This window comes from Lepidochelys kempii, chromosome 1 (assembly GCF_965140285.1).
Source record: "Lepidochelys kempii isolate rLepKem1 chromosome 1, rLepKem1.hap1, whole genome shotgun sequence".
NCBI classification, from domain to species: Eukaryota; Metazoa; Chordata; order Testudines; family Cheloniidae; genus Lepidochelys; species Lepidochelys kempii.
Window position 1 is genome coordinate 341,914,358 of NC_136380.1, and position 25,621 is coordinate 341,939,978.

Sequence of the window (25,621 nt, forward strand, 5' to 3'; positions counted from 1 at the left end):
AACTGATGAGAACTATCATAGCTTTAGCGTTCTTAAGCCATTAAACTAACACAAATGGTGGCAGCAGATCCTTGCCTTGCTGAGGATATAGCAGCTCTCACTGCCCTTAACCTTGATTTGTTGGAATAAGTTGGTAGCAAGCATAAAGAATTACTCAATGGAGCCCCAGTTCTGTGGAGATAACTGGGTGTGGGATGCAGTATGATAGCAGATAAGTAATGTCCTTTTCTTCAAAAAGGCATGACTCATCATAGAGCCCACTCCAGGAAACTGAAAAGCTCTGAAGGTGTCTCTCCAGAAGATGACTAATCGTAGTCAGTTGTGTTTCACACAAAGGAAACCTGCAGGTCTCAGACTAGTAAACGTGCTACTGGCAATCTCTCACAGCAGCAGCAAAGAAATAAAGTTTTGATAATGATAAGGACACATCATAGCAGACAGTCATCCCAGAAAATTAAAATAGCTAGGGGGAGAAAAAGTTACGAGCACACAACTCAAACAGCTTGTGCAACATATGAAGCCAAATCTGGATTCATGCCAGAATTCCAAGCAATAACACTCTGTAAGTGTGTAACTTCACAACCAACATACACAATCCAAAAGCTGCAGAGAGACCAAAGAGAAATAATGCAATCAGCCAGCCATTTAACCACAGCTCTGGTAAAGACAGACCTGTTGTACCAATGTCAAGTGAAATGAAAAGTTGGATGGACATCAAGATCTGCAGCCAGCTGTAGATAAAAGCCTGGGGACCTTTGATAGCCTCAAACTTGCAAATCAAGGTCTTGCAATGAAGGGCATTCAGGTGTGGGAAAAATTTGGCAGGATGATGAAGTCATTAAAGTGGAGCTCTGTCATCACATTGGGAAGGAATCTTGTCCAAGTCCATAGTGTCATCTTATCCTTGCAAAATGTAGTGGAGGATAGGTCAGTCACTAGACCATGAGGTTTCCTTGCTCTACAAATAGAAGCCACAGACACTGGAAAGAAAAATTTTGCATGCAAGAAACCTGAGCTGACAGGAATCAAATGGCTTTGAAAGAGGCCTCAGTAGCTTAGATAGACCACAATGATACTCTATAACACAAGGAGCTTCTGGACTTGAAAAGGGGGATTTGAAACACAAAAAGCCCCTCATGAACCTGCCCTGCCCTCAAACACGGGCAGCAAAAAAATAAAATAGAACCTATATTAAGTCTGATGAATTAAGAGCCACATTTTCAGAGGTGCTGGGGCATCCACTTAAGCTGGAGTTGTGGATACTGAGCTCTTCTGAAGAGAATCAGGTCCTATATCTGCAACTTAGACAGTTGAAGGGGAACAACACTTGGGAATGATTTGCTTCAGCAATCTCCGATCCACAGGGTCTGTTAGCAGTTGGCCCATCTTCTGTGACCCCAAACAAACTAACAAGAGATTTTGATGGATCCATAATAGGCCTTGTCCATAGTCATTGGGTAGTTTACCATGGGCATCATGGCAGACTTGAGTAATCAGAAGTGATTGAAAGGACAGCCATGGCTTTGGGAATTGATTTGAGGAGGGTGTTTCCCTGAAAACCAAGCAGCAGGGAAGAAAGTAACTGAGAAGGAGGAATGGACAGCAGAGACCACAATTATTGCCTGGGTGGAGGGGCTGGTTCAATGTCATGATCACACTGAAAATGTGGAAGTCATTCGTGGGCTTCTCCATCCTAGGCAGGATGTGGCTATGGTCACTAGAAGTTAGAACCTTTCTACATTGTAAATTGTCCACTGAGCTTCTTTATGGGAGTCCATCAGCAGACATAGCTCACGAATCTGAGTGGACTGTGGCTGGGCTCCGCAAATGTCTCCTAAGGAGCGTTATGGATATCAAACAATAAGGAGGCCAGTAAGCCCAACATTCAGTGACGAATGACTGAAACATGCTGAGTCTGGCAAATTCGTTTTAGTAAGCTCATGATCAACCTAGAAAGAAGGAAAGCTGATTTTGAGACAACAGCATCCAGGAGGACGGGTGCCAGCCTTGACATGTCACAATTCAAACATAGCAGGAGTCGGCCTGAAATGGAGCAGCGAGTCCTACCATAGTCAATGCCCAGCTGGGTTGCTGGATGCTGAAGCAAAGACTTGTCCATTGAGATCTTCTGGGTTGACTTGGCATTGGGCTTAGTAGAAGCTTCAGGGGAGCATTGGCTGTTTTTACTATGCTCTCACCTAAGTACCTAGCAACTCAAAGTGCTATCTCGTAGATTACACAGCCAGCAGAGCCACAAAAGGCAGGGATCATGCTCATCTGTGAGGGATATATTCTGACAGACCTCACAGAAGCAACTGAAGGCAACGAGCGGCTTCTCAGACATGCCTCAAAAAACAAACAAACAAACAAAAAAACCAGCGGTGGAAGATAAAAGAATCACCAACAAAAATAAGATCTCATTGTGGAGCTTAGTCCTACCTGCCTTATTCCACACAAAGTATCTGAATAAACAGTTCTGAAGCAGCAGGACTGATGGATACAAATCCTGAGGAAATATGGTGGAAGATGTCCAGGTATAATCTGAAGAGACACAGGATTCACTGTGGCTCACCAGCAGTGTAAGTGGTTTCCGCTACCATCAGCGGTGAAAATGGAACTAACAAAGGTAGGTGCACCCACTGTTGAGCCGGTTCAGAGAGACAGTTCTAAAGCCTGGAGAGTTCCTAACAGTCACACAATGTGGAGGCCAGGAGGGATGGGCATATATAACCAAATATTATACCTAAAGGAGGCTTTGGGCATCCATCCCAAATTTGAGATCAGGGCTTGAATGAGCAAGGCACTGTACAAACACATAGTAAGAGCCAGTCCCCAGCCCTGAGAAGTTTATAATCTTAATAGACAAATCACAGAGTGGGGGAAAGGAAGTGTTATCCGCTGTGATGTGGTGTCCACCCCACACAAGGCCTGAAGGGGTTAAGGTGGCCAGGTGGGTCAATTAACTGCCCAGGCTGCACCTGGAGGAAGAGCCAAGGAGCAGGGATTAATTAGATGAGCTTCAGCTGGATGGGAACAGGAGGGAACTGTATAAAGTCCAGAAGCTGAGAGCATCTACAGGCTGCAGGGAAGGAGTCTGCAGTCACTACCTGAGAAAATGGGTGTTTTGGGGACTACAGAGGGTAGTTTACAGTTACTCCGGGGAAGAGGTATTTCGGGCTGGCAAACACAGAGAAAGGAGAGAGCCAGAAAGGCTCATGGGAAAAGCAGCAAGTTACAGAATAGAGCAGATCTTGTCTGCTGCTGAGAGGGTCCCTGAGCTGGAACCTGAAGTAGAGGCGGGCCCAGGTTCCCCACCAGTCATGGAGGAAGTGACATAGACCGGGCAGAGAGCAGACTGCCTGGGACAGTTTGCCCCAAAAGGCTTTGTTACCCCAGAAGAGGACGACGCACAGTGACCTGGCCGGAGGGTCAAGCTGCTAAGGAGCTCCTGAAGTTGCAAAGATGGGTGGAGAGACTGCCAGAGGACAGCACAGCACCTCTGGAAGGAGCTAATCCCCAGACCCGCCAGGAGGAAGCACCCTAGCCTAGTGGGCTCCATGACATCCCCATTCTATAGATGGGGAAACTGGGGAACGGAGATATTAAGTACCACGGTTTCCTGTAAATCTGTAACAGAGGCAAGGATGAAGTCAGATTTGCTGAGTGCTATCCTTCGTCCTCTGTAGTCACTACTAAAAGAGAACAGTCACCAGCAGTTACCACATTTACTATTAAGATAGAGCTTGTCAGTAAATGACTGAAAAAGAAATTTGGATTAAAAAATGGAAATAATTTTGTGCAACCCCCTTCCCACTGCTGTTTTCTTTCCAGCTCTCGTATCAGGAAATATTGTGGTGCTGCCTCTGCGTTATTTGGCTCCCCCAGATAATGCAGACATTGAACTGGAAAACCTAAGAGTTTAATAAAACAAATAGTGATTGGCCCTGAACATATGGCAGGATGACCCTGGCAACACACCCGCTCCCAGGAATCAGTTTAGTTTCCTTATTAGCAGAGCCACTGCGGTTAAGAGTGGTGTATCCAAGACCTCTTGCACCAATCCACTACCAGCACTGCGGGAGTGCTCAGATTACAACAGTGCGGTGGTCCAATGACATGCCATCACACATCTCGCTGCAAGAACAGTAAACAACGATTGAGGCTGAACACATCTTGATCTGATATGCTGTCAAAACTACATTTTAAAGGGACATTGCCAGGCAACTGTTTTTATTTCATAAAACAAATCCCCACAAATTTTAGATTATTAGAACTGAAGTTTAAAAATCAAATTCAATTTTCACTAGTCATACTGGTTATTTTTTGTAGCCTTCCCCCAGTTTAGGCAACACAATAGGCTTGTTCATTTTAATTTTTTATTTTTTTTTCTTCGAGTCAGTTTCTGCTGAGTTTGCTTTCACGTTTCCACATAATAGCACAACACTGGGAAATGCTTCAACTGACAACACAGCAGGGAAATCTTTACTCATTAATAACAACTTTCAATCTGAATTTTTAAAAGTATCATGGAAAATTTTCTGCTTTCATTTTCCCAATAGCTTTGTTTTACAAAGCCTGTACGGTGGGCAAAATTTTGACATCCCATTAACTCTTGAGCAATGCTTCACTGCTAACATCCCTGAGCACAATCATTATTTGTATCAGGTACAAACACAGGTACAAATCCACAATATCTCTGTGCCCACTGTAGTCTTGTGTTTATGCATCAGCCATGACAAAAATGAAATAATATTTTACATACATTTCCGGGGACCATAGAACTCCATATTACAAGGCTTAAAAATCAATGTTCTAGGAAAAGCAAAATGAATCCTGGGGGATTTAAAGTAATTGTAAAAGTAATCACCTTCATGTACAAAAAGCCCAGTCCTCAGCAGGTGTAAACAAATATAGCTCTATGGACTCCAACGGATCTATGTCAATTTACACCAACTGCGGATCTGGCCCAAACACTGCATCCCAGGGACAGTTCTATGAAGAATCACAGCTGCACCTTGGCTTGTCCCAAGTGAAAGAGCCGAACAGCCAGTTGAAATATTTCATATTTAAATTAAATGCCTCTGCTTACATCCATCAGGTACAAGCTGTTTGGCTGTCTTAAATCTCCCATTACAGCATCCTCTGCTGTACACCACACATGGATTAATAGATGCTTTATACTTTTTAGGTTACAGCTGATCCAAGATTCCAAAAGAAGAGAGAGAGAGTTTCCTAAATAGAATGACTGACACGATTGTGATGAGAGACTTTATTCAGAACATTATCTAATTCATTCTACAGTCAAGGAAACTCAGGTACTTTGAGACAAATTTCTAAAGAAAACTGCTATGAACTAAAGAGATTGGGCATAAAACCATTTGTATTGAAAACTTAGCCAGCATGCCTTTAGAGAACTTCATTCATTAACATTCTTTCTGGCAAGGTTTCCATATATCAGTGTTCATTTTATACTTTAATTTGGTTAGTAGGTCTTTGTTTAATCGTCCTATTGAAAGGAGAACAAAGAAGGTTTAGGCGATAGAGTGAAGTAATGCACGATATTTTATCTCTGGAAAGCCCAGGACAAAGTCACAGGCTCTGATACCCTCAATTTTTTTTCTCCTTCCAGGACATTGGGAATCGCAAATCAGCTGAGGAGCATAAAGATCCTCACTGTACTTAACTGCAGACACCTTCGGAAGAGAAACACCTTGTCAACCATGGAAATTACGCTTTGCGTGCTACATATACTTCTGAAGTTAGATTATCTGGGTAAAAGAACATCTCCATAAATCCCCTTCAATAAAATTGCTAGGCAAGACATTTTCTTCATACAGGTTTTTCCATAAGATCTTGCTACTAGGTCACAGATTTTTCTGGGTGCAAAATGTGATTATACAGGTAACGAGTTTGGTTAATTACAAACATACTGGGAGCTAGTTTTTTAGGATTCTGCACTAGCTTTCAGGCACATCCTACATTACTGATGAACACACTACACACCTGAAACATTTAAGTTTGACTTCATTCAGTGAGAGATCCAAAATGTGTGTCTTTAAAGCACAAAAGGGCAGGTTTGGAACTGCTGTAAAATGAAATAGCTCCCTGACTTAAGTGGAGCTGTGCAGATTTACACCATATTAGCACCTGGCCCAGTATTGATAGTGAGATTCAATAGGTTTTTTCCTACTACCTAACTTTTATAAAGTTTTCCTTAATTTTACTATTAGTATCCCCTGCAGTGGCTTAAATCTACTACTTGTTCTGATTTACTGATTAAAAATAATATCCCATCTTGTTTTTTACACATATGTAGAGTTATCTCTCTCTTCTTTATTTATTGAAAATTAGTTCTTTCCTCATAGGTCTTTACTTCCCAAACCTTTGGCTATGTTTATTATTGTACTCTGAACAGTCTAATTTACAAGACAGAAACTTGTCCTGTAAAGACAAAGACCAGCAAACTTTCCTCTTTGATAAAGCCTTGCCAACGTAACAGGCATGACATTCACCACATGGACACCGCTCCATCAAAAGAAATAAAATTGAAAGCCCCAAAACCACCAAAAAAATAAAAATAAAAAATCAAACCACAAAACACAGCAGAAAAGACTCCCAAACAAACATACAGATCAAACACCCAACTAAAAAAAATAACTAACCTCACACCATCAGAGTTTCTATAACCTGAAAAGGGATAATAGCTAGAAATTCCATGAGGTCTATTTGAAACCTTGCTATTGTGAATCTCTTACATGGAAGGAATTAAAATAATCAACTGAGGGGTGGACTACAAAATGCTAATGTAGGTAATTTTAAAATGGCCACTCAACAGCAGTCAGATGGTAGCCACTTTTGGACCCTGATTATTCTTTTACACCCAGTACTAATACCCTTGACTTCTGATCTATTCCAGTGCAAGTGAAAGGAGAATCAGGCTGTTCATTTCTACTGTCCAAGGCTGGATTCAACCTTGTGACCTGGTGAAAGGCTTCATCTCCCCTTCCCAATCCCATGAGCCATTCAAGCCTTCTGATAATCATTCTTTGGTGATGTTACTGCAAAGATAATTTATAAAAAAATGAATTGAGTTTAGGAAAACAACCCTGAAATAACAAAGGACAAACACACAAATTCCTGAAATGCAGAAGTGGCAAATGTGAGACTTTTCCATTTGTATCTCAGTTGCATAATTTAATCGTTTAAATGTGGGAAGTTCTGATTCACTGAACACAGGGGGAAATTGATAAACAAGTTACCAAAAGCTAAGTTCTTTATTGTGCAACCAAAGCAAAGAGGACCAAAGACCGTATATTTTGTGTGTACCTATGATACAGGAAAAACAAGGATAAGTTTTAAAACGTCAAATCATTCAAAATTAGAAATTAAAACCAAGAACAGTCTTGGCTAATGTGTTGACTGGTAATTAGGGATAGAATATAAATGAGGTGGCATTGAACAAAGAAGGTAACAGTGCACTTTTAATAAACCAATTTCATCCATATCTCCACTGATTTGCAATTTAACAGTCATATCAGGAAAACCTAATTTCTTTAACTAGACAAGATGTTTTAAAAAACATGACTAATTCATTCTCATTAATATCAATTTAGATGGCATTTTAAAAAAGTAATTCGTAATATCTGTGCAACAGGTTAAATGTTTGCATTCTAAAACTCAAGATGCTTATTACTGTACAGTTCAAAGTAGGAGCACCCCAAAATTAAATAATGAAGGCTGGATTTACCCTATAGCTTTTGAAACATAAGGCATGATACTTAAAATCTAATGCTATATACTTGATTTACCTCTCAGACACACTGTACTAAAATATCTAATACTGTCACATTTTTGTGGCATTCTAGAGAATTATTCCTTTGTTTAAAATGGAGAATAAAACATACATTTCCATAGCATACTTTATTTGTCTTTGCAAGGTAATACTGATTAAAAGATACACTAAAAGAAAACATCACAACAAACACAAAATGGCATAGTACGCTTTCTAGTCTTTATGGAATACGAACGACACTTCCTTTTTCTAAATGCAAGCGCAATCATTTTGACAAACACACAAACACTTGCAAATAAAAGGATCAGCTCCAGCTACAAATTAAAACTCAGTTGTTACCACTAAAACTGCTAGAGCCCATTGCCTTAGGTCCCGATTGAGAAAGGCACTTCAGTACCTGTCTCACTATGCATAAGAACAGTCCCATTTCATGCACTGGGATTACTCCCTTCTTAGGGTACGTCTACACTACCCCGATCGCTCTGTCGCTGATTCCTGTACTCCACCACGGCGAAAGGCGGAAGCGGAGTCAACGGGGGAGCGGTGGCAGTCGACCCCGCGCCGTGAGGAAAGTCGACCTAAGATATGTCGACTTCAGCTATGCTATTCTCGTAGCTGAAGTTGCGTATCTTAGGTCGATTCACCCTCCCACCCCCCAGTGTAGACGAGGCCATAGAGTTACACGTATCCTTAAGTACCTTCCTTAATCAGGGCTTTAAGCAGAATGTTGGTTGATTTCATTAGTGGGCCACCTGGAAAGCTCCTTTTGGGGTGGGTCTATCACAATCCTTTAAAGCCACAGTAATGGCCATAAATCATACAGAATTTTCATACCTGCTAGGATTAGACACTCAAAAAACCCCAAACCGATAAACCTTAAAAAAACAAAAACAAAAACCCAAACTTTATAAATATCAGGTATTTACACGAGAGAACATCTTTTAATGAGAAGTGTTTTTACACGCTGATGAAATATACAAGCAATGAAAAGGTACACTGACAATGACTAAAAACAAAAAGTATAAAATATATTACAGGTCCACTGAAAACAATTCACATGGAAGAAAAAAAAACCCCTGACACAATAGAAACTTTCTTTTAAAAAATAGAAGATATTTCACAAAAGCTTGAACATGTTTATTTTATGTTAGTACTAAAAATCAAGGAAAAAAGCTTCATATATTCTTATCACAAAAATATTTACCAGCCCACTTTTTTATTTTCATGTTATGCTTATCTGGCTATGCAGGGATAGAGCTTTGAAAACTGTATTCTGACTACAGAAATCATTCCAGTAGGTCTCCTTAGATTACAGTTACTGCAATTTACATGTTTGTCCTCTCTTTTAACACCTTAATGCAAAGGCTTAGGAGAGAATAAAAACAAATCAAAAAGGACAGAGGAGATATCTTTATTTACAATATTTGTCATTGTTGCTGCTGATCTGCAAGAGCAGGAGCTGTATTGTTAACTATTTAACCCTCGGTATCACTCTATGTGAGTTTCCTTCAGTAAGTGAAAGCCAGTGACAGAACATAATAAAATCTAAACCACTGGGGCCCACATAGTTTGGAAAAAACAACAGTCCAGAATGGACAGTGTATTTTTGTTCCTGATTCATTCAGGAGTCAATCCATAAAACCTGATGACGGATGATGAGGCAGAAGCACAACGGAGCCGTCTGCCACGGAGTCAGTGCTGAAGTGACTGTACGACTTAAATCCACCGCGAAGACTTCAGTGGGCTCTGTGCTTCCGCTTCTTATGTTTTTTATCTTTCTTTTTGCTGGCACACTTAGAACAGAACCATTGCATTTCTTCTGGGGGTGCAGCCGTAATTCCAACACAAAGCCTATAAATTTGACAAAAAACCCACAAGGTCTCAGTAAATCAATGTGTTACTTTTCTTTCTTATCCAAACAAGATGAACTTTTCAGAGGGGAAACAGAATCTGACTAAATTTTTTAGTCCCAAACCCCACAGATTGGAAATTGAAACCCTCTTGTTTTGAAACAATGAATTTCTTAGACTGCCACTTACATAAGAAACGGGGTTTTTTTTTGTAAAATAATATGAGAAGTCTACTGCTCTTGGGTGTAATACCCCAGATTTAAAACAATGCCACATCATCATTTAAAATTATTTGTGGAAAAGCCCTTCGATTTTGTTTAGCTGTCTGAAAAAAAATACCTAGAAAGTGATTCACTTTTTCTAAAAAAGAGAATGTGCTTCAAAATGTTTTTTTTTTCATATAATGAGCCCATAACTTGAAACTTTATAGCTATGTTCATGGTGTTTACAGTCCTGTTGTTCTTAGAGTACGTACCAGTATCTGATGTAATAATAGTTTCAAAACTATTATTATTGGTTTTAGCAGAATATTTTCCTATAAGTTCTAATGGAAACAAACGAAGAAACATGGGCACCCTTGCAACTTAAAATTTATTTTTGCAAACTTCCAAAGTAACAAAGATAAAAGTAAAATCTTCCGAATTACTAGTTTAAATAAAAAGGAACTGTCCAAATAGTATTCTAGCTTTTTGAGAATAACCACGTGGTTTCTAGGATAGCAGCAAGGTGTGAAAAAATGGCACAGAAGAAGAGGTTACAACAACCTACCAGTGATACCAATCATCACAGTCATCACAGCCTATCATTGGACTGCCATCATCAGCTTTGTTGCAGCCAGGACAGATCCAGATCTGGTTACCCCATTCATCTCGGATCTGGTATAAAAAGGGAAGAAAAAGTTGATTCTTTTTAATGTCAAGTAAGCAAACATACCTGATTTTCTCAAACTTACATTTCCTGTTTATCAGTCAAAGCTATCTAATGTTCACTCTGCTCCTGGAAAGTATACCTAAGAGTACTCTAACCACAAGTGCTTGGCAATACCATTCTAATTGATTTTGCTATACCGGATTCAGATGGTAAAAACAAACACTGTTTTACACTGCTCTGTAAACCAGTAAAGCCAGTTAAACCACTTGACCCAAGAGAATAGCAATCACCATGGTTTAACAGATTCTTAGCTGCTGATACCCTCCCAGTGATCTGGGGACTGATTTCTTTTTTAATTTTACACTGCTTATGGATAGAACAATGGTAGCCCCTTGCATAAGATAATAGTCTTACATGTATGTAATAAATACAGTGCAACGTGCATATATTGCCTTATTACTTATTAGCCAAACTCAACTACCTGATAAGATCAAGGATATAAAAAAGTTGTTACTGAGTAACTTTCCATTCCTTTTATGACATTGATGTCACAGTACAATTTACTAAAGGGTAAATGCAATGAGAGAGGCAGATCATTTACAATATTAAGCAATTGTTTACTAAATTCATCTCATTCAATACCTTATGATGGATTTTGGGGGGGTATTATTTCCAGTTTAAACCACATTACAATTTTTAAATTTCAAGATTGTTTCATTAAACAGGTCTTTTGTATTGTTTGGTAAAATCTAAACATTCACAACTGTCAGAGGATCTACACTGATTTAACCACTTCTGTGACTTAAAAGTATTTAGAAGAGGATTTCATGTATTTTGCTTTCAATATTTCCTAGAACACATGGTCATATATCCTGTATAGTACAGAGAATAACTTTTCTTGCTACCTGTGAGAGGCTTATAAGGTTGACATTAAAAGTAAGGTTAAAAACAATAAAGGGTATTAAAAAGAAAAACTAAACACATTTTGGTCTGTAGATCACCACCCAAGGAAATCAGTGAAAATGCACAAGGACTGCATTCAGTTTATAATTCATGACTGACATCTCTTAGCTTCTTGGAAAGGCCTGTAGTTTTCTTCATTCAAAACTAGATTGCAACAAGCACAGGAAAATATGATGCAGGGCACTATTCTACCTTGACAGGGAGATGGAATTTGGTTTGAATGATCTTGGATTGTAATGATCATTCAGATCTACTTATCAAATCTTACTCTGCAAAGTCATTTCGTGTTTGTGCAAAAATGTTTGCTCCTCATGTAAACTGACAGTTTGGACTTTTGGATGTTAGGATCACACAAAATATTTTCTCTGAAGGAATCAAAGCTAAGAAAGAATCACACACTGTCACTCGGCTGCAAACAAACAATGCTACGATCTATGGTAGTGAAGATTACAACCAATTATAACCTGTCTTGATCAGTCTTGGCAATAAAATGCCTAGCAAAATTAGCACTGCCCTTCCAAGATGGGCACTAATTTTTTGTTGGTGTCTAATCTGGGAAGTTCACTGTTTTCTTATATGAATCACCACTGCAATCACCTAGTCTGACCTCCTGTATAATACAGGCCATAAGATTTCTCTGATTTAATTTCTGGTTGAACTAGGGCACACCTTTTAGGAAAACATCCAATCTTGATTTAAAAATTGCCAGTGATGGAGAAAGCACCACAACTGTTGATAAATTATTCCAATGGTTAAATACTCTCACTGTTAATAATTTGTACCTTATTTCTAGTCTGAATTTGTCTATCGTCAACCTCTATCCACTGGATCTTGTCATATTTTTGTCTGCTACATTGAAGAGTCCTCTATTATCATGTCCATATAGGTACTTATAGATTGTGATCAACCTCCTCTTTGTTAAACTGAACAGATTAATCCCCTTGAGTCTTGCACTATAAAGTTTGTTGTCTAATCCTTTAATCATTCTCCTGGCTCTTCTCTGAACCCTCGCCAATTATCAACATCTTTCTTGAACTGTGGACACCAGAACTGGACACGCTATTCCAGTAGCCTAATACAGAGGTAATATAATTTCCCTACTCCTACCTGATATTCCCATTTATACATTCAAGGATCACTTTAGCTCTTTTAGCCACAGCATTGCACTGGGTTCTTATGTTCAGCTGATTATTCACCATGACTCCAAGTCCTTCTCAGAGTCACTGCTTCCTACGATAGAGTCCTCCATCATGTAAGTTTGACCTACACTCTTTGTTCCTAGATATATGACTTTATATTTGGCTGTATTAAAACACGTATTGCTTGCTTGCGTCCAGCTTACTATGTGATCCAGATCACGCAGTATCAGTAACCTGTCCTCTTCATTATTTATAACTCCCCCAGTCTGTCTCATCTGCAAATTTTATTAGTAATGATTTTATGTTTTCTTCCCGGTCATTCATAAAAGTGATCAGCAGTGCAGTGGTTTTCAAACCTTTTTTCTGGGGACCCAGTTGAAGAAAATTGTTGATGCCCGTGACCCAGTGGAGCTGGGGATGAGGGGTTTGGGAAGGGCTTAGGGCTAGGGCAGAGGGTTGGGGTGAAGGGGTGAGGGCTGCAGGGTGGGGCCAGGAATAAGGGGTTCACGGTATGGGGCGGGCTTATGGCTGGGGCAGGGGGTTGGGGTGTAGGAGGGGGGTCAGGACTCTGGGCTGGGGGATGCAGGTTCTGGGGTGGCGCCAGGGATGAGGGGTTTGGGGTGCAGGAGGGGGCTCCGGGTTTGGGGAGGCTCTGGGCTGGGGCAGAGGATTGGGGCACGGGCTTACCTCAGGCAGCCCCCGGTCAGCAGCGCAGCAGGGGTGCTAAGGCAGACTTCCTGCCTGTTCTGGCACCACAGACAGCACTGCACCCCAGAAGCAGCCAGCAGCAGGTCCGGCTCCTAGGCGGAGGCGCGCCAGCGGCTCCATGTGGCTCTTGGCTGCAAGCACCACCCCCTACCCACAGCTTTCATTGGCCAGAGCCCCATGGCCCCCCCGCCTAGGAGCCGGACCTGCTGCTGGCTGCTTCCGGGGCGCAGTGCGGTGTCAGAGCAGCTAGGGACTAGCCTGCCTTAGCCGGGCAGCACCACCAATGGGACTTTTAATGACCAGTCAGTGGTGCTGACCAGAGCCACCGCGACCTAGTGCCTTACATTCCGCAACCAAGTACTGGGTTGCGACCTGCAGTTTGAAAACCACTGCAGTAGCCAAGAACCGATCCCTGCGGGACCCCACTAGAAACATGTCCACTTAATGATTCTCTGTTTACAATTACATTTTGAGACCTATCAATTAGCTATTTTTGAATCCATTTAATGTGTGTCATTTTGCATGGTTTTAGTTTCTTAATCAAAATGTCATGCAGTACCAAGTCAAACGCCATACAGAAGTCTGTGAATGTTACATCAGAACTATTACCTTTATCAACCAAGTCTGTAATCTCATCATAAAAGATATCAAGTTAGTTTGACAAGATCCATTTCCCACAAGCGTATGTTGACTGGCATTAATCATACTATCCTCATCCTTTTTTACTTCTTTATTAAACTGAGTCATGTATCAGCTGTTCCATTATTTTGCTTCTTACAGTCTTCTGGAATTTCCCCAGTGTTCCACGACTTACTGAAAATCAACATTAACAGTAATGGCTCCTTGGCCAACTCTTTAAAATTCTTGAATACAAGTTATCTGGACCTGCTGATTTCAAAATATTTAACTTTAGTAGCTCTGTTTAACATCCTCCTTAGTTACTGTTGCAATGGAAAGTATTTCATCATCTGATATGACTACACTAACTGGCTTTTCCCAAACAGAGAACAGAAATATTTATTGAACACCTCTGCCTTTTCTGCATTATTATTTACAATTCTGCCATTTCCATCTATTAATGGACCATTACCATTGTTAGGATTTCTTTTGTTCCTGGCCATAGTTTTTTCCTTGAGTCCTTTTGCTTCCCTTATCAATTTTCTACAATTCCTAGCTTCTGATTTATATTCATTACTATCAACTTCATTTCTTCCATTTGTTATATAAATATTTTTTAATATCTGATTTCACTACCCCCTAAGCCAGGCTAGTTTTTTAACATTCTTTCTTGATGGTGGCTTTTGAACATCTAGTAAAATGTTCTTAAGCAATTGCCAATTATTAACATTTTTCTGATTGTAATGGGAACACTCTAAGGCACATCCAAGTTTTAACCCCACCTGAGATATGGCAAGCTCACAGCACATGGTGGATTGGCTACAAGCTGTATGCAGGAAGCGTGCAGCGCTTCAGAGTTGCACAAGTATCTGCAACCTTGGTACACTGATAAAAAATTAGTAAATAATAGTGTACTGCACAAATTGGAAATTACTGCTGAGTGCTAATTCTAAACTTTTCCTACGTGAGGGGTTCTTTTCCTTATTGAAGGCTACATCTATGGCAAGCATTACAAAAGAATCTGAAAGATCTCAAGGAGAAAAATATTCATGCTCAGACAACTAGAAAATACCCAAATGGAACTGTAGTAGACTTTCCAGAAGAAAGACAACCGTTGGCTGAGAATAAGCATAAGACATTTATGTACAAGCAATTTTTTGAATAAGTTATCAACCCCCTGAAAATAGGTGCATGTAGAGAAGGGGCTGTATACATGTGACTAACACATGACACTGTATTGGCACGGCACCTTTACTTTGAAAATGAAAAGTCACCATGAAGAAGAATTCTCAAAAGATTGATCTCAATAGCATTAAGACACACACTGAAGTATATCACATACCACGTAGGTACTGACAGTCTCTGTCACCACACTTCTGACTGGCGCTTTGGAGCCTCCTGCCGCAGAGACCGCAGGAGAAGATGGTGGAATTAGAGCAGGCGAGATGGTAGCTTGTGGAGGAGGAAGAGGAGGAGGAGCAGGAGGAGGGGTCACCAGGACAGGAGCTGGTACTGGGGATGGCACGGGTGGTGGTGTTTTGGGCCGACTTACAGGAGTAGATGGTTTAGCCTCTGGGGCTGACACCACTTTGCTGATGACTCTGCCAGACAAAAAGACAGACACAGAAGAGTTGTTGTAAAACAGTAAAATGTTATTGGCTAAATATAAGAAAATACAAAATGGACAATTCACTTTGCCTTTCAGAAAGCAAAAAGGTTGCTTCCACATAGCTTTAGAACAGTTTTCATTGCACATTGCTCCCTATCAAACAGGTTGAAATAGACAGCCATTACAAATTGAACTCCAGTGCCTGACACAGCCACACTGCTCTATAGCTCACTGTATATAAATACTCTCTATGGCTTTACAGAAACTAAACTCGCTACAGAAATTGAGATTCCCAGTTAGTGGGAAACATTAGAAAGGAAAGTTACTCAGCTGTGGGCAGCACTGATTTTAATCTTCAAGCTGAGGGGGCAATACCACTCTCTAGGAGTCTACCTTAGAGGTTCTACAAATATTTGAAAATGTGTTACTTCTTTCTTCATATGTTTATAGACTGAGTGGTGGTTTTAGTCAAGATAAACAAATGAGAGACACACAATATTATTAGCAGCTAGCATTAACTGCTACCTTCTTTAGTAGTTGAAGTAGTAGACAGGATGTGGCTCTAATAAATATACACTAGACAACAATCATGCAGAGGCAGGAGGATGGAGTAGATAATCTGATTATTATTAAGTAAAACTTGGAGTGCACAGCACTTTACAGAAAGACTAAAGACAAGGTTGCTGCTGTAAGAATCTTACAACCTATGTTAGAAACAAAGTAATGTTGAAACAGAAAGATGGTATCATGAAAGGGAGGGGGTGGTTCACGCAAAAAAGGGTTACAAGACTACTTGTTTTCACAAGGGCACATCTTGTTGGAACATTTAATTAATTTTTACTTTGCCAAGTTAGTTTGGGAATGTGGGCCACTGTTGGAGAGACTGTGCAAAGAAGTAGGTTTTGAATAAAGGAAGTCACATGGCATACAGGATCAAGGTGAGCATTTCAGGTATAGGTGGAAGCAAGGAAAATGGAATGGAGACGCTTGTGAGTGAATACAAGAGGGTCACGTAAAGGGAAGCAGAATCAGAGCAGGGCAGTGGCCGGAGACAAGAGACAAAGGGTGAAATTCTGGCCCTATTGAAAGTCAAGGGGAGTTTTGTCATTGACATCAACGGACTTACAAGTTCAACAAAAATGCAGACAAGTCAGAGCTGAGTAGAGCCTCAGACTCATCCACTCTAAGCAACTCCCGCTCTAATTTCCACAGTAATAGTGATAGGAAATTATGATAGATCATCACCTGATCACCAGCACAAACAGAGACAAAAAGTAGCAAGAAAATATCTCTTTCTAGGAAGTAAGTTGTTAAAAAATACTTACCATCCTACACTTAAAGATTTTCATTAAAAGGGGATAAAGCATTCTTTAATGTCACAACTGATTCCTGTTGACAAGAATGCCCGAAGAGTACACTGCAGCTATTCTCCTGCGATACTCAAAATGCAGTGTGGCTAGGACTGGGGCCATGTCTGCATTCAGCACATAATCGAAGTTAAATTGTACAAAAGATTTGAAACTGTAAAATATTTAATGCTATGCTGAGGTATTAAAATAAAAAGATGTATTGTACTTCTATTGAGATAGCCTATTTGCACTCCTAACTTAGGACCATGACAAGAATCATAGTAAAAATATATATAGCTCACAAAACAAGTTTTGATATAATTAATCACCATACCAACTATATTACCATTCAACAAGGTTCAACAAGGACAAGTGCAGAGTCCTGCACTTAAGAAGGAAGAATCCCATGCACCGCTACAGGCTGGGGACTGACTGGCTAAGCAGCAGTTCTGCAGAAACGGACCTGGGGAATTACAGAGGACCAGAAGCTTGATATGAGTCAGCAGTGTGCCTTTGTTGCCAAGAAGGCCAATGGCATACTGGACTGTATTAGGAGGAGCATTGCCAGCAGATCAAGGGAAGTGATTATTCCCCTCTATTCAGCACTAGTGAGGCCACACCTGGAGTACTGTGTCCAGTTTTGGTCCCCGCACTACAGAAGGGATGTGGACAAATTGGAGAGAGTCCAGCGGAGGGCAACAAAAATGATTAGGGGGCTGGGGCACATGACTTACGAGGAGAGTCTGAGGGAACTGGGGTTATTTAGTCTGCAGAAGAGAAGAGTGAGGGGGATTTGATAGCAGCCTTCAACTACCTGAAGGAGGGTTCCAAAGAGGCTGTTCTCAGTGGTGGCAGAGGACAGAACAAGGAGTAAGGGTCTCAAGTTGCAGTGGGGGAGGTCTAGATTGGATATTAGGAAACACTATTTCACTAGGAGGGCGGTGAAGCACTGGAATGGGTTCCCTAGGGAGGTGGTGGAATTTCCATCCTTAGAGGTTTTTAAGGTCAGGCTTGACAAAGCCATGGCTGGGATGATTTAGTTGGTATTGAACCTGCTTTGAGTAGGGGGTTGGACTAGATGACCTCCTGAGGTCTCTTCCAACCCTAATATTCTGTGATTCTATTTCTGCCTGTCAAGGCCTAAACGTGAGAGGCAATAAAAAGAAGACAATCAAAGAGGAGAAACATTAGAAAACTAGCAATGGGGTAATGACGTGGGATTAATTCCTCCAGCATCAGTAATACTGTTTACAGCTTCAGCCTCATGACTGCATTTCCGATGTAAACAACCTGACAATAATAAAAATGAGACAAGAGACAAAAGGCAAACCAACGCGGAAGATAAATTATTGGCACAAGCAAAAGTCCTTTGGATAGTCCAGTGGAACATCTTTATCCTTCCTTTTGTAGGTCTTTTTTTACGGTCCTATTATAAGCCCTTCAGGGCACCACCTTTGCTCTCATCTGTTCTATATAAGTTTTTATATGAGGCTCATCAACATAGTATCTAAGACTCTTCCAGGAGTGCATTAGCAGTGTGACTGCACATCTGGCCTGTGTTGTTTGTTCTCTCATCGCTCCCTTAAGGGAGAAGCACATACAGTGGAGCGTCTTATTTTGATAAGGTTTTTATTATTATTATAAATATATCTGTTGCTATGTGTTTATATTAGAGAAGGCAAGGTCAAAGAAATTCACCTACACTTGGAGTGGAAAGTGGCGAGGTTGTTGTGATGGTTCTTAGGTCTTGGGGGAGTTCATTCCACAATCTCATACCACCCCTGGAGAAAGTTCTGTCTTTGGCCTCAGCCTATGGCTAGTCCAGACAAGAAAATCGGTTGCATTTGAAAATGTGTGAGCTAACATGAACACAGCTTTGCACCTAGCACAGACAGAGTTTAGCAACTTTTAATAAATGCATGAGCTGGTTATGGTCAGCCTTACTTAACACTGTGTTAGCTCACATGTTTCCAAACAATGTATTTCCCTAGTGTACACAAAGCCAGGCCATGACTCTGAATGGGGCTGTAGGAACGACTATAACAAAACTACGTAATAATAATACTGCAGAAACTCAGTACATGGGTATGTGAGGAACAAACCAACACAACTTAAAATATTCACTGATGAGTGCCAAATATTAATCAATTTACTTCTTTGTTTGAAGTGTGCCATTAGAACATGTACATAGTACAAGACTGGCCTATTTGTCTTGGCACAAGTGCTCAGGTATTACAAAGGAGAGCTGCATTCTGAAGCACACTAGGGCTTACCACTCCCTTGGGCTAATGAAGTTCAGAGGCAGAAGAGAAATTAATCACTTAGGCTTATGCCACTTGAAGAGATCATGAGGTAATTTCAGAGAGGGTGGAGATCCTTGTCCTCCTATATGAAGACAGGGGCTGCATAAGTGGCAATATGTAGGTAGGGAGGACCCAGGGTAAAATGGCAGCCCCAGGACCTAATAATTAATATTACTTCAGACTTGTATAGAAACATGAACACAAAGATCTCAAAACACTTTATAAATGAGGGAAAGAATTATCAGCCCCATTTTAACGGTGAGGAAGAGGTTTGCCTAGAGTCACACAGCAAATTAGCGGCACAGGCCGGAATCAAAGCCAGTCCTCCTGGTAGTCAGTTTTGTGCTCTTAGACACTAGATCACACATTAGGCCATCATAATTTGGAAGAAGATAATATTTCACTTTAACATGTTTACCACATAATTCCAAATAAAGTAGGACTTAGTAAACTAAAATGTATCCTTAGTTTCACTTACTCCCAGAAAACTGGGGCAGGATTAAATGACTTAAATGATTCTTAGCGGGACTCAGACAAAAACTAACATCAGCCAAGTGAACAAAAAATGCCTAGAGCCTTGAGATCAGAGTTATGTTTCTCTGTGGGCTGCTCTCCTGGCAACATGTCATCACAATTATTTTCTATATTGAAAGATAAATATCAATTGTTAAAGGTCTTATGCAAATAGCTGTCCCAGAATTAAAAAGTGTGAGAAAACCCTTTGACTAGATGTGGTAATGGGAGTCTACATCAACCACATAAATATAAAATAAAAACTATTACCACTCCCTTCCCCAAAGAAAGCAGAATTATTGTAGGGACTCTGTAGTACAGCTGGTTTTACTGCAAGTTTAAATAGCCTTTCAACTCTCTTTTATGCTAACAGGAAATATATTTCTTACAAAATATCATAATGCATTTATAATGGAATGGAATATACGTATTTATAACTCTAATACTATAATGTACTTAAAATATACAGTGGAATCCTTTTATAAAGGTAGATTGGTCAATCCCCACTTTGATCATTGCTTTGGACTGATCACTGCATTCAGATCACAAAACTAAACTTCCCAAACCAGACACGCGCACAGAATCAAAGTGTTGATCTTGCAAATGCAGAGCAAGTTCTACCAGGCTTTTTAATGCCAAGGCAGGTTGGTCAGGTTATAATTGGCTCTAACTATCACGAGTTATAACATGCTGCATCTGGAGCAGAGTAAAACTCAAAGGTGTGAAATAATTTCCTATCTCTAGAAGTAATTGATTTGATTTCAATCTGTTCCTTACAGGTGAAAAACCCATGGACTGATTAATATAAACACAGGGCAAACCAAAAGGAAATGGCTTTTAAAAGTATGATTTGAACCACAGATTGCTCCAAGTACCAATCACAAAAAATGTCATTGTACTGAGAGGTATAATAGTCTAGTCAGAAATCACAGTCTGATGGTCTTTGTTTTTATAGAGGGTACGGTTTCAAACATGCTGTCCCCTCAAAAGCCCGGTCTAAACTATGGGTAATATTTTCAAAAATATTAGCGACTTAGAAACTTAAGTCCCATTTTCAAAGTGACTTAGGAACATAAGGTCTTGCCTATAAGGGAAAGTTGGGCCACTTTTACTATACCTGTATAATATCCTATATATAGATACATCTAACAAAGTTCCTTCCTAGAGAAATGCACATCTATATTTTGAGAGCTTGGACACAAAAAACTGTAGAATAAAAGTGTTTTCAAATAAGCAAATAGTTCCACTTGTCTATTCTCACCGTGTATCTCTACACTGCAATTAAACACCCGCGGCTGGCCTGGATCAGCTGACTTGGGCTCGTGGGGCTCAGACTACAAGGCTGTTCAATTGTGGTGCAGACGTTTGAGCTTGTGCTGGAGTGCAGGTTTGGGACCCCGCAAGGTGCGGCATCTACACTGCAACTAAACAGCTCCGTAGCCCAAGCTCTGCGAGCCCAAGTCAGCTGACTCCAATCCCTATTTCTTTCCCTTATTTTAGCAAATATGCCCAGATACTATGCTGATGAACATCTTACAAGTTTGTGGATGGGAACAGTTCTTCTCCACCATCTATAGTGGGAATCAAGATAGGGCTTTAAGTACCCACAGCTATCAAAAAGTGATCCTACTGCAGTGCAGGGCTTGTCTACCTTTACAGTGCAGCTGCGCTGCTGTAGTGTTTAGTGAAGATGCTACGTATGTCACTGGGAGAGCTTCTCCTGCTGGCCTAGATAGTCCATCTTCCAGAGAGGCGGTAGCTATGTCAACGAGAGATGCTCTCCTGTAAACATAGCGCGGTCTACACCAGGGCTTAAGTTGATAGAACTGCGTTGCTCGGGGTATAGATTTTCTGCATGCCTGAGCGACATAGTTATATGGACATAAGTCTGGAATGTAGACCAGGGTGCAGAAAGGCCTCCTCTTGAATAATGAATATTATTTCCACCTTGTCACTGGCTCCCACCTATGCAAAAACTGAGTGATGTGGTCTGTCCGAAACCCTGATTTTCTGCCCGATGATATACTGAGCTACCAGATGAACCACTTGCCTAACAACTTTACTTAGACTGCAAACTTTTTGGAGCAGGGATCACCTTTTTGTTCTGTGTTTGCACAGTGCGTAACACAATGGCCCTGGACCATGTCTGGGTTCCTAGGCACTAAATAATAATAATTTATTTGGCCCCACCTCAAATCTTTGCCTCTATGCAAGCTACTTATTTTTGCTTTAATTTCATTTTGAAACAAGTGAGACTTTGGTAACAACAACAACAACAAAAGGTATCTTTAAGAGAAAAACTGAGATATCGAAGTTCTTTTCTTTCGCATCAATTTTGTAGTAAAGCCAAGCCTTTTTTGTGTGTGTGTAATGAAGAAGCACCTGCCTTCAATTCTGTTGTATACATTTGATCAGTTTCTGTTTTGCCAGAAAGGGAGATTGCGTATGCACATTTCCACATGCAATGCTGCTGAAGCAGATATGCACCTAAATCTGCCCGAAGTTTTTTTTCCCCTTTTTAATTGAGGTACACAACACACACATTTTAAACTCTTGCGCAACAAACAGCAAAATCAAAAAATCTCACATACAGTAAGTGGTTTGTTTTTTAATGACTCAAACACTTTTATGGATTCACATTTGGAATCATCACTGAGTGTGATCCAAGTGCAAACTGAAAATAATTTTGCATGAACCTTCCAACTACCAAAACCATGGTGAATAATTGGTGGGGTGGCTTCTGTAATTAAAGGAGAGGCTAGGACTAAGCTTGAGGTTTGAACTAACTCTCACGCTCAAGGGAAAAAAATTCTAGGTCAGCTTAAAAGCACACTGGAAAAAACAATGTTCTACCCATTCTGGCACTGGGGTCTTATTACCTTCAGAAACATAGATACTTGCACACAAAGGCCCCAATCCTACAATTAGGTAAACCCTTGTGGAGCCAGAACAAAATCAGCTGGACTCTATATGGATGCCAGGGTCCACGGATGGGAGTTTGAGTGCAGGACTGGGGCCAAATATATTATCCCTTTGCCAAATGTTCCTTTGAGTATATGAACCGCACCCTAGACAATGTCTTCAATAAAGAGCACACCCATTTGGTATTTAAAAAGGCATTAGCTCACTGGAGAAGTCCTCCAGCTCTTTTTTATAATTTAAATGTAGCGATTCCATGGAAGAACACACATAAATAGTTAGGCTTGGTCTACTCTTAAAAGTTAGAAGGGGTGTGAAAAATGTTTCTGCCGATGTAGCTACTGTCATTTGGGGAATTGGTGTTCCTAAACAGATGGAATACCTCCTTCTGTCAATGTAAGCTATGGGGATATGCCTGCATAGCTACGGTGATATAGCTATGCCGGTATAGTCTCCGTAGTGTAGACAGACCCTTAGCAAAACTGTAAAGTTCACTGGAGTTCCTAAATCCTACATTACACTTATTACTTGGCTGGAAATCAGATTGTTTTTCACTTCTCTACCTCTTCTCTCTTAGGTGGTTCATTAATTATATCAGGAATCGATTTAACCAGTATATGTTCTTTCTGGTTTTGTAGAACAAGTTGATTGAGCAACACAAAGCGTTAATTCTAGTATCACACTGTTAACATTTAGCCTTTCACTGCTAAGTGATACATTGTAAAATAATTGGGATACCCATTAGTACTGTAATAAACATAGACATTCACTGCCAGGACTCTATTGTCTGATTTTCCAAACAGTGGTTTACCCTTCTACATTTTTCTCCCTGAAGTATCACTTTTTCCCTCCTATTTAATTCCACCATAAGTTCTCCTCCAGAGCTTTCTGTTGAATAAGCAATGTCTCACAGGGTAACTAACACCGCCCACAGCTGTGTCCCACAATAGCCCCATGCTGCTTGCATTACATCTTTTGGAGGATTTGGTCATGGTGCCTTAACTGCTACAAACACTGGACTCATTCATAAAAACGTGCAGAAGGAGGGGCTTCCAGCAGGATTCCTTTACCTGTTTCCCCACCACAAAACAGTGAAATAAATGGAATGGGTCATGAGCTGCTTGGCCTGTAATGCAAACCTACAGCTTCACAAGTCAATAAAGAGCCAATCCTTCCCTCCCCAGCCACACAGAGAGCCAAGGTTAAAGGCAAACACAATTTGGATATACCTACACAGGGAGTTTAATGATCCCCATTATTCAGCTATTGTGGGCAAACACTATGAAGCCAGTAATCTAAATTATCAACGTCTGAATAACTTGCCACTAAATGGCATACCAAGTTCAAAAGTTCCTTCACAATGGCTTACTTATTTATCATTAAAAGGAGAACCACCATCCTTAAACAGCCTACAAATTTCCATTAAAGAAGATACCATGTAAAAATTGCAAGTATTGTACAAAATTGTATGGGGCAAATTGTAGGCTCACTGCAGTCTGTGGCAAACTCCTATGTATATATAGATACTTGTACAACTCCCATCGCTGTAATGTTTGAGCACCTCACATTTTAAAAAAAGTTTGTATTACAGTAGAAACTAGAAGCGTCAACTGAGATCAGGGCCCAATGAGCAAGGCATTACGCTGAGACAGTCCCTGTTCTCAAGAACTTCCAATGCAGGCAAGAGGGGAAAACATCTGTAGCCTTATTTCTAGGTTTCTCTTTTGGTTCTCTGATTTCTCTCAATTCTGCTACTTTTTGTGCAACTTTTCCTAGAGATTTTGACTTCACTGGGAGTTCCTGTGAGCTCAGCTGTTTTGTAAGTCAGGCTTACACTTAGGAGCCTAATTGTATACACCGCATTTTTGGTAATTTTGGTACTTGTCTGTATGCTGTGTGACAAAAGATGAAGCCATATGAAAATACAAAAGCTACATAAATATATAACATGAGGGTATTCTAGTGTGGTATTAATATGCTATTACATATGTACTTTAAATAATTTACAAGTAAATAGGTATACAGGAAAAAAAACCCTCTATCTTTGCTTAAAAATAATTTCTGCAATAATCTAGATGTGCTGCAGGTAGCCACAGTAGGTTTCCACTTGTTGATCCTTGTAGTTCCTCACCAGAATGTTTTTCCATCCATGCTATCTCATTCCTATGCCTTTTCAGGCAGATACCATTTGTGCCAGTTTACATAAACGTGAGTGTGTTATGTGAGCTTCTCATGGATGGTGTTGGACTGACAGCTACAGAAACCGAACAGTAACAGACTCGAAAATATGAATACAGGCTTTCCCTCTTTGTTCCACCAGCGTGCTTCTAGGTCACCACTGCTCCGTAGAGAGATTACATCTAGTGGTGAATGGATAATTCAGTGTCTACTGCCATTCAGTCCTTAGCCTCTATTGAGATTTCCTACCAGGGGTATCAATCAGTGCCAACTATTGTAGTGGTTTTGGTGTTATGGACATTTATCCACTATGCTCAGCAGTGGAATGAGGCCACCAACACATTTTAGCTAGGTCACTGAATGTCTCTCCCACAGTATTTGGGATGAAACTTCAGTGAAGTCAACGAAATACTAGGAACAAAAATTTCCTCTTTCCATCCATCAATTCTTTTAAGATTTTAGTTCAATAAATAATTCCCTTAGATGATATACACACACATTTATATTCTAAAAAAAAGTCACATCTACCCACTTCAAAAAATTCAAGATAAATGGCAATTTAATTAGACTGGGCAAATCAAATTACAAGTTAAATCAGTGCTAAAACAGCTATCCTCCACTCACTACTAGCATCAAGGTCCCCTATTGAAAGTAGAGCTAAAATACAATACTGTAAGCCTGGAGTAAGAAGCCTGACATTTTAAGATACAGATTAAAGACGTGATTTCACAAAAATATATGCCTTACTTCTAAATCACAGAAGCCCCGAAAAAATCAGTGGTACATTGTTTCTGTGGCCCTGCACTGAAG

At 40.3% G+C, this 25,621-nt stretch overlaps 1 protein-coding gene across 3 annotated transcripts in view; it reads right to left on the bottom strand.

Annotated features, from left to right (window-relative positions):
• Positions 1–7,901: 7,901 nt before the first annotated feature.
• The window catches only part of TAF3 (TATA-box binding protein associated factor 3), a 140,774-nt gene continuing 123,054 nt past the window's right edge, over positions 7,902–25,621 (bottom strand). For all 3 annotated transcript variants that reach the window (XM_073328815.2, XM_073328816.2, XM_073328818.2), the window contains 3 exons: positions 15,283–15,541; positions 10,411–10,517; positions 7,902–9,643 (listed from right to left, as the gene is read on the bottom strand). In XM_073328815.2, coding sequence (XP_073184916.1) covers positions 9,529–9,643; positions 10,411–10,517; positions 15,283–15,541 — 481 coding nt within the window. In that variant the 3' untranslated portion in view covers positions 7,902–9,528. The remainder of the gene's footprint in view (positions 9,644–10,410; positions 10,518–15,282; positions 15,542–25,621) is intronic.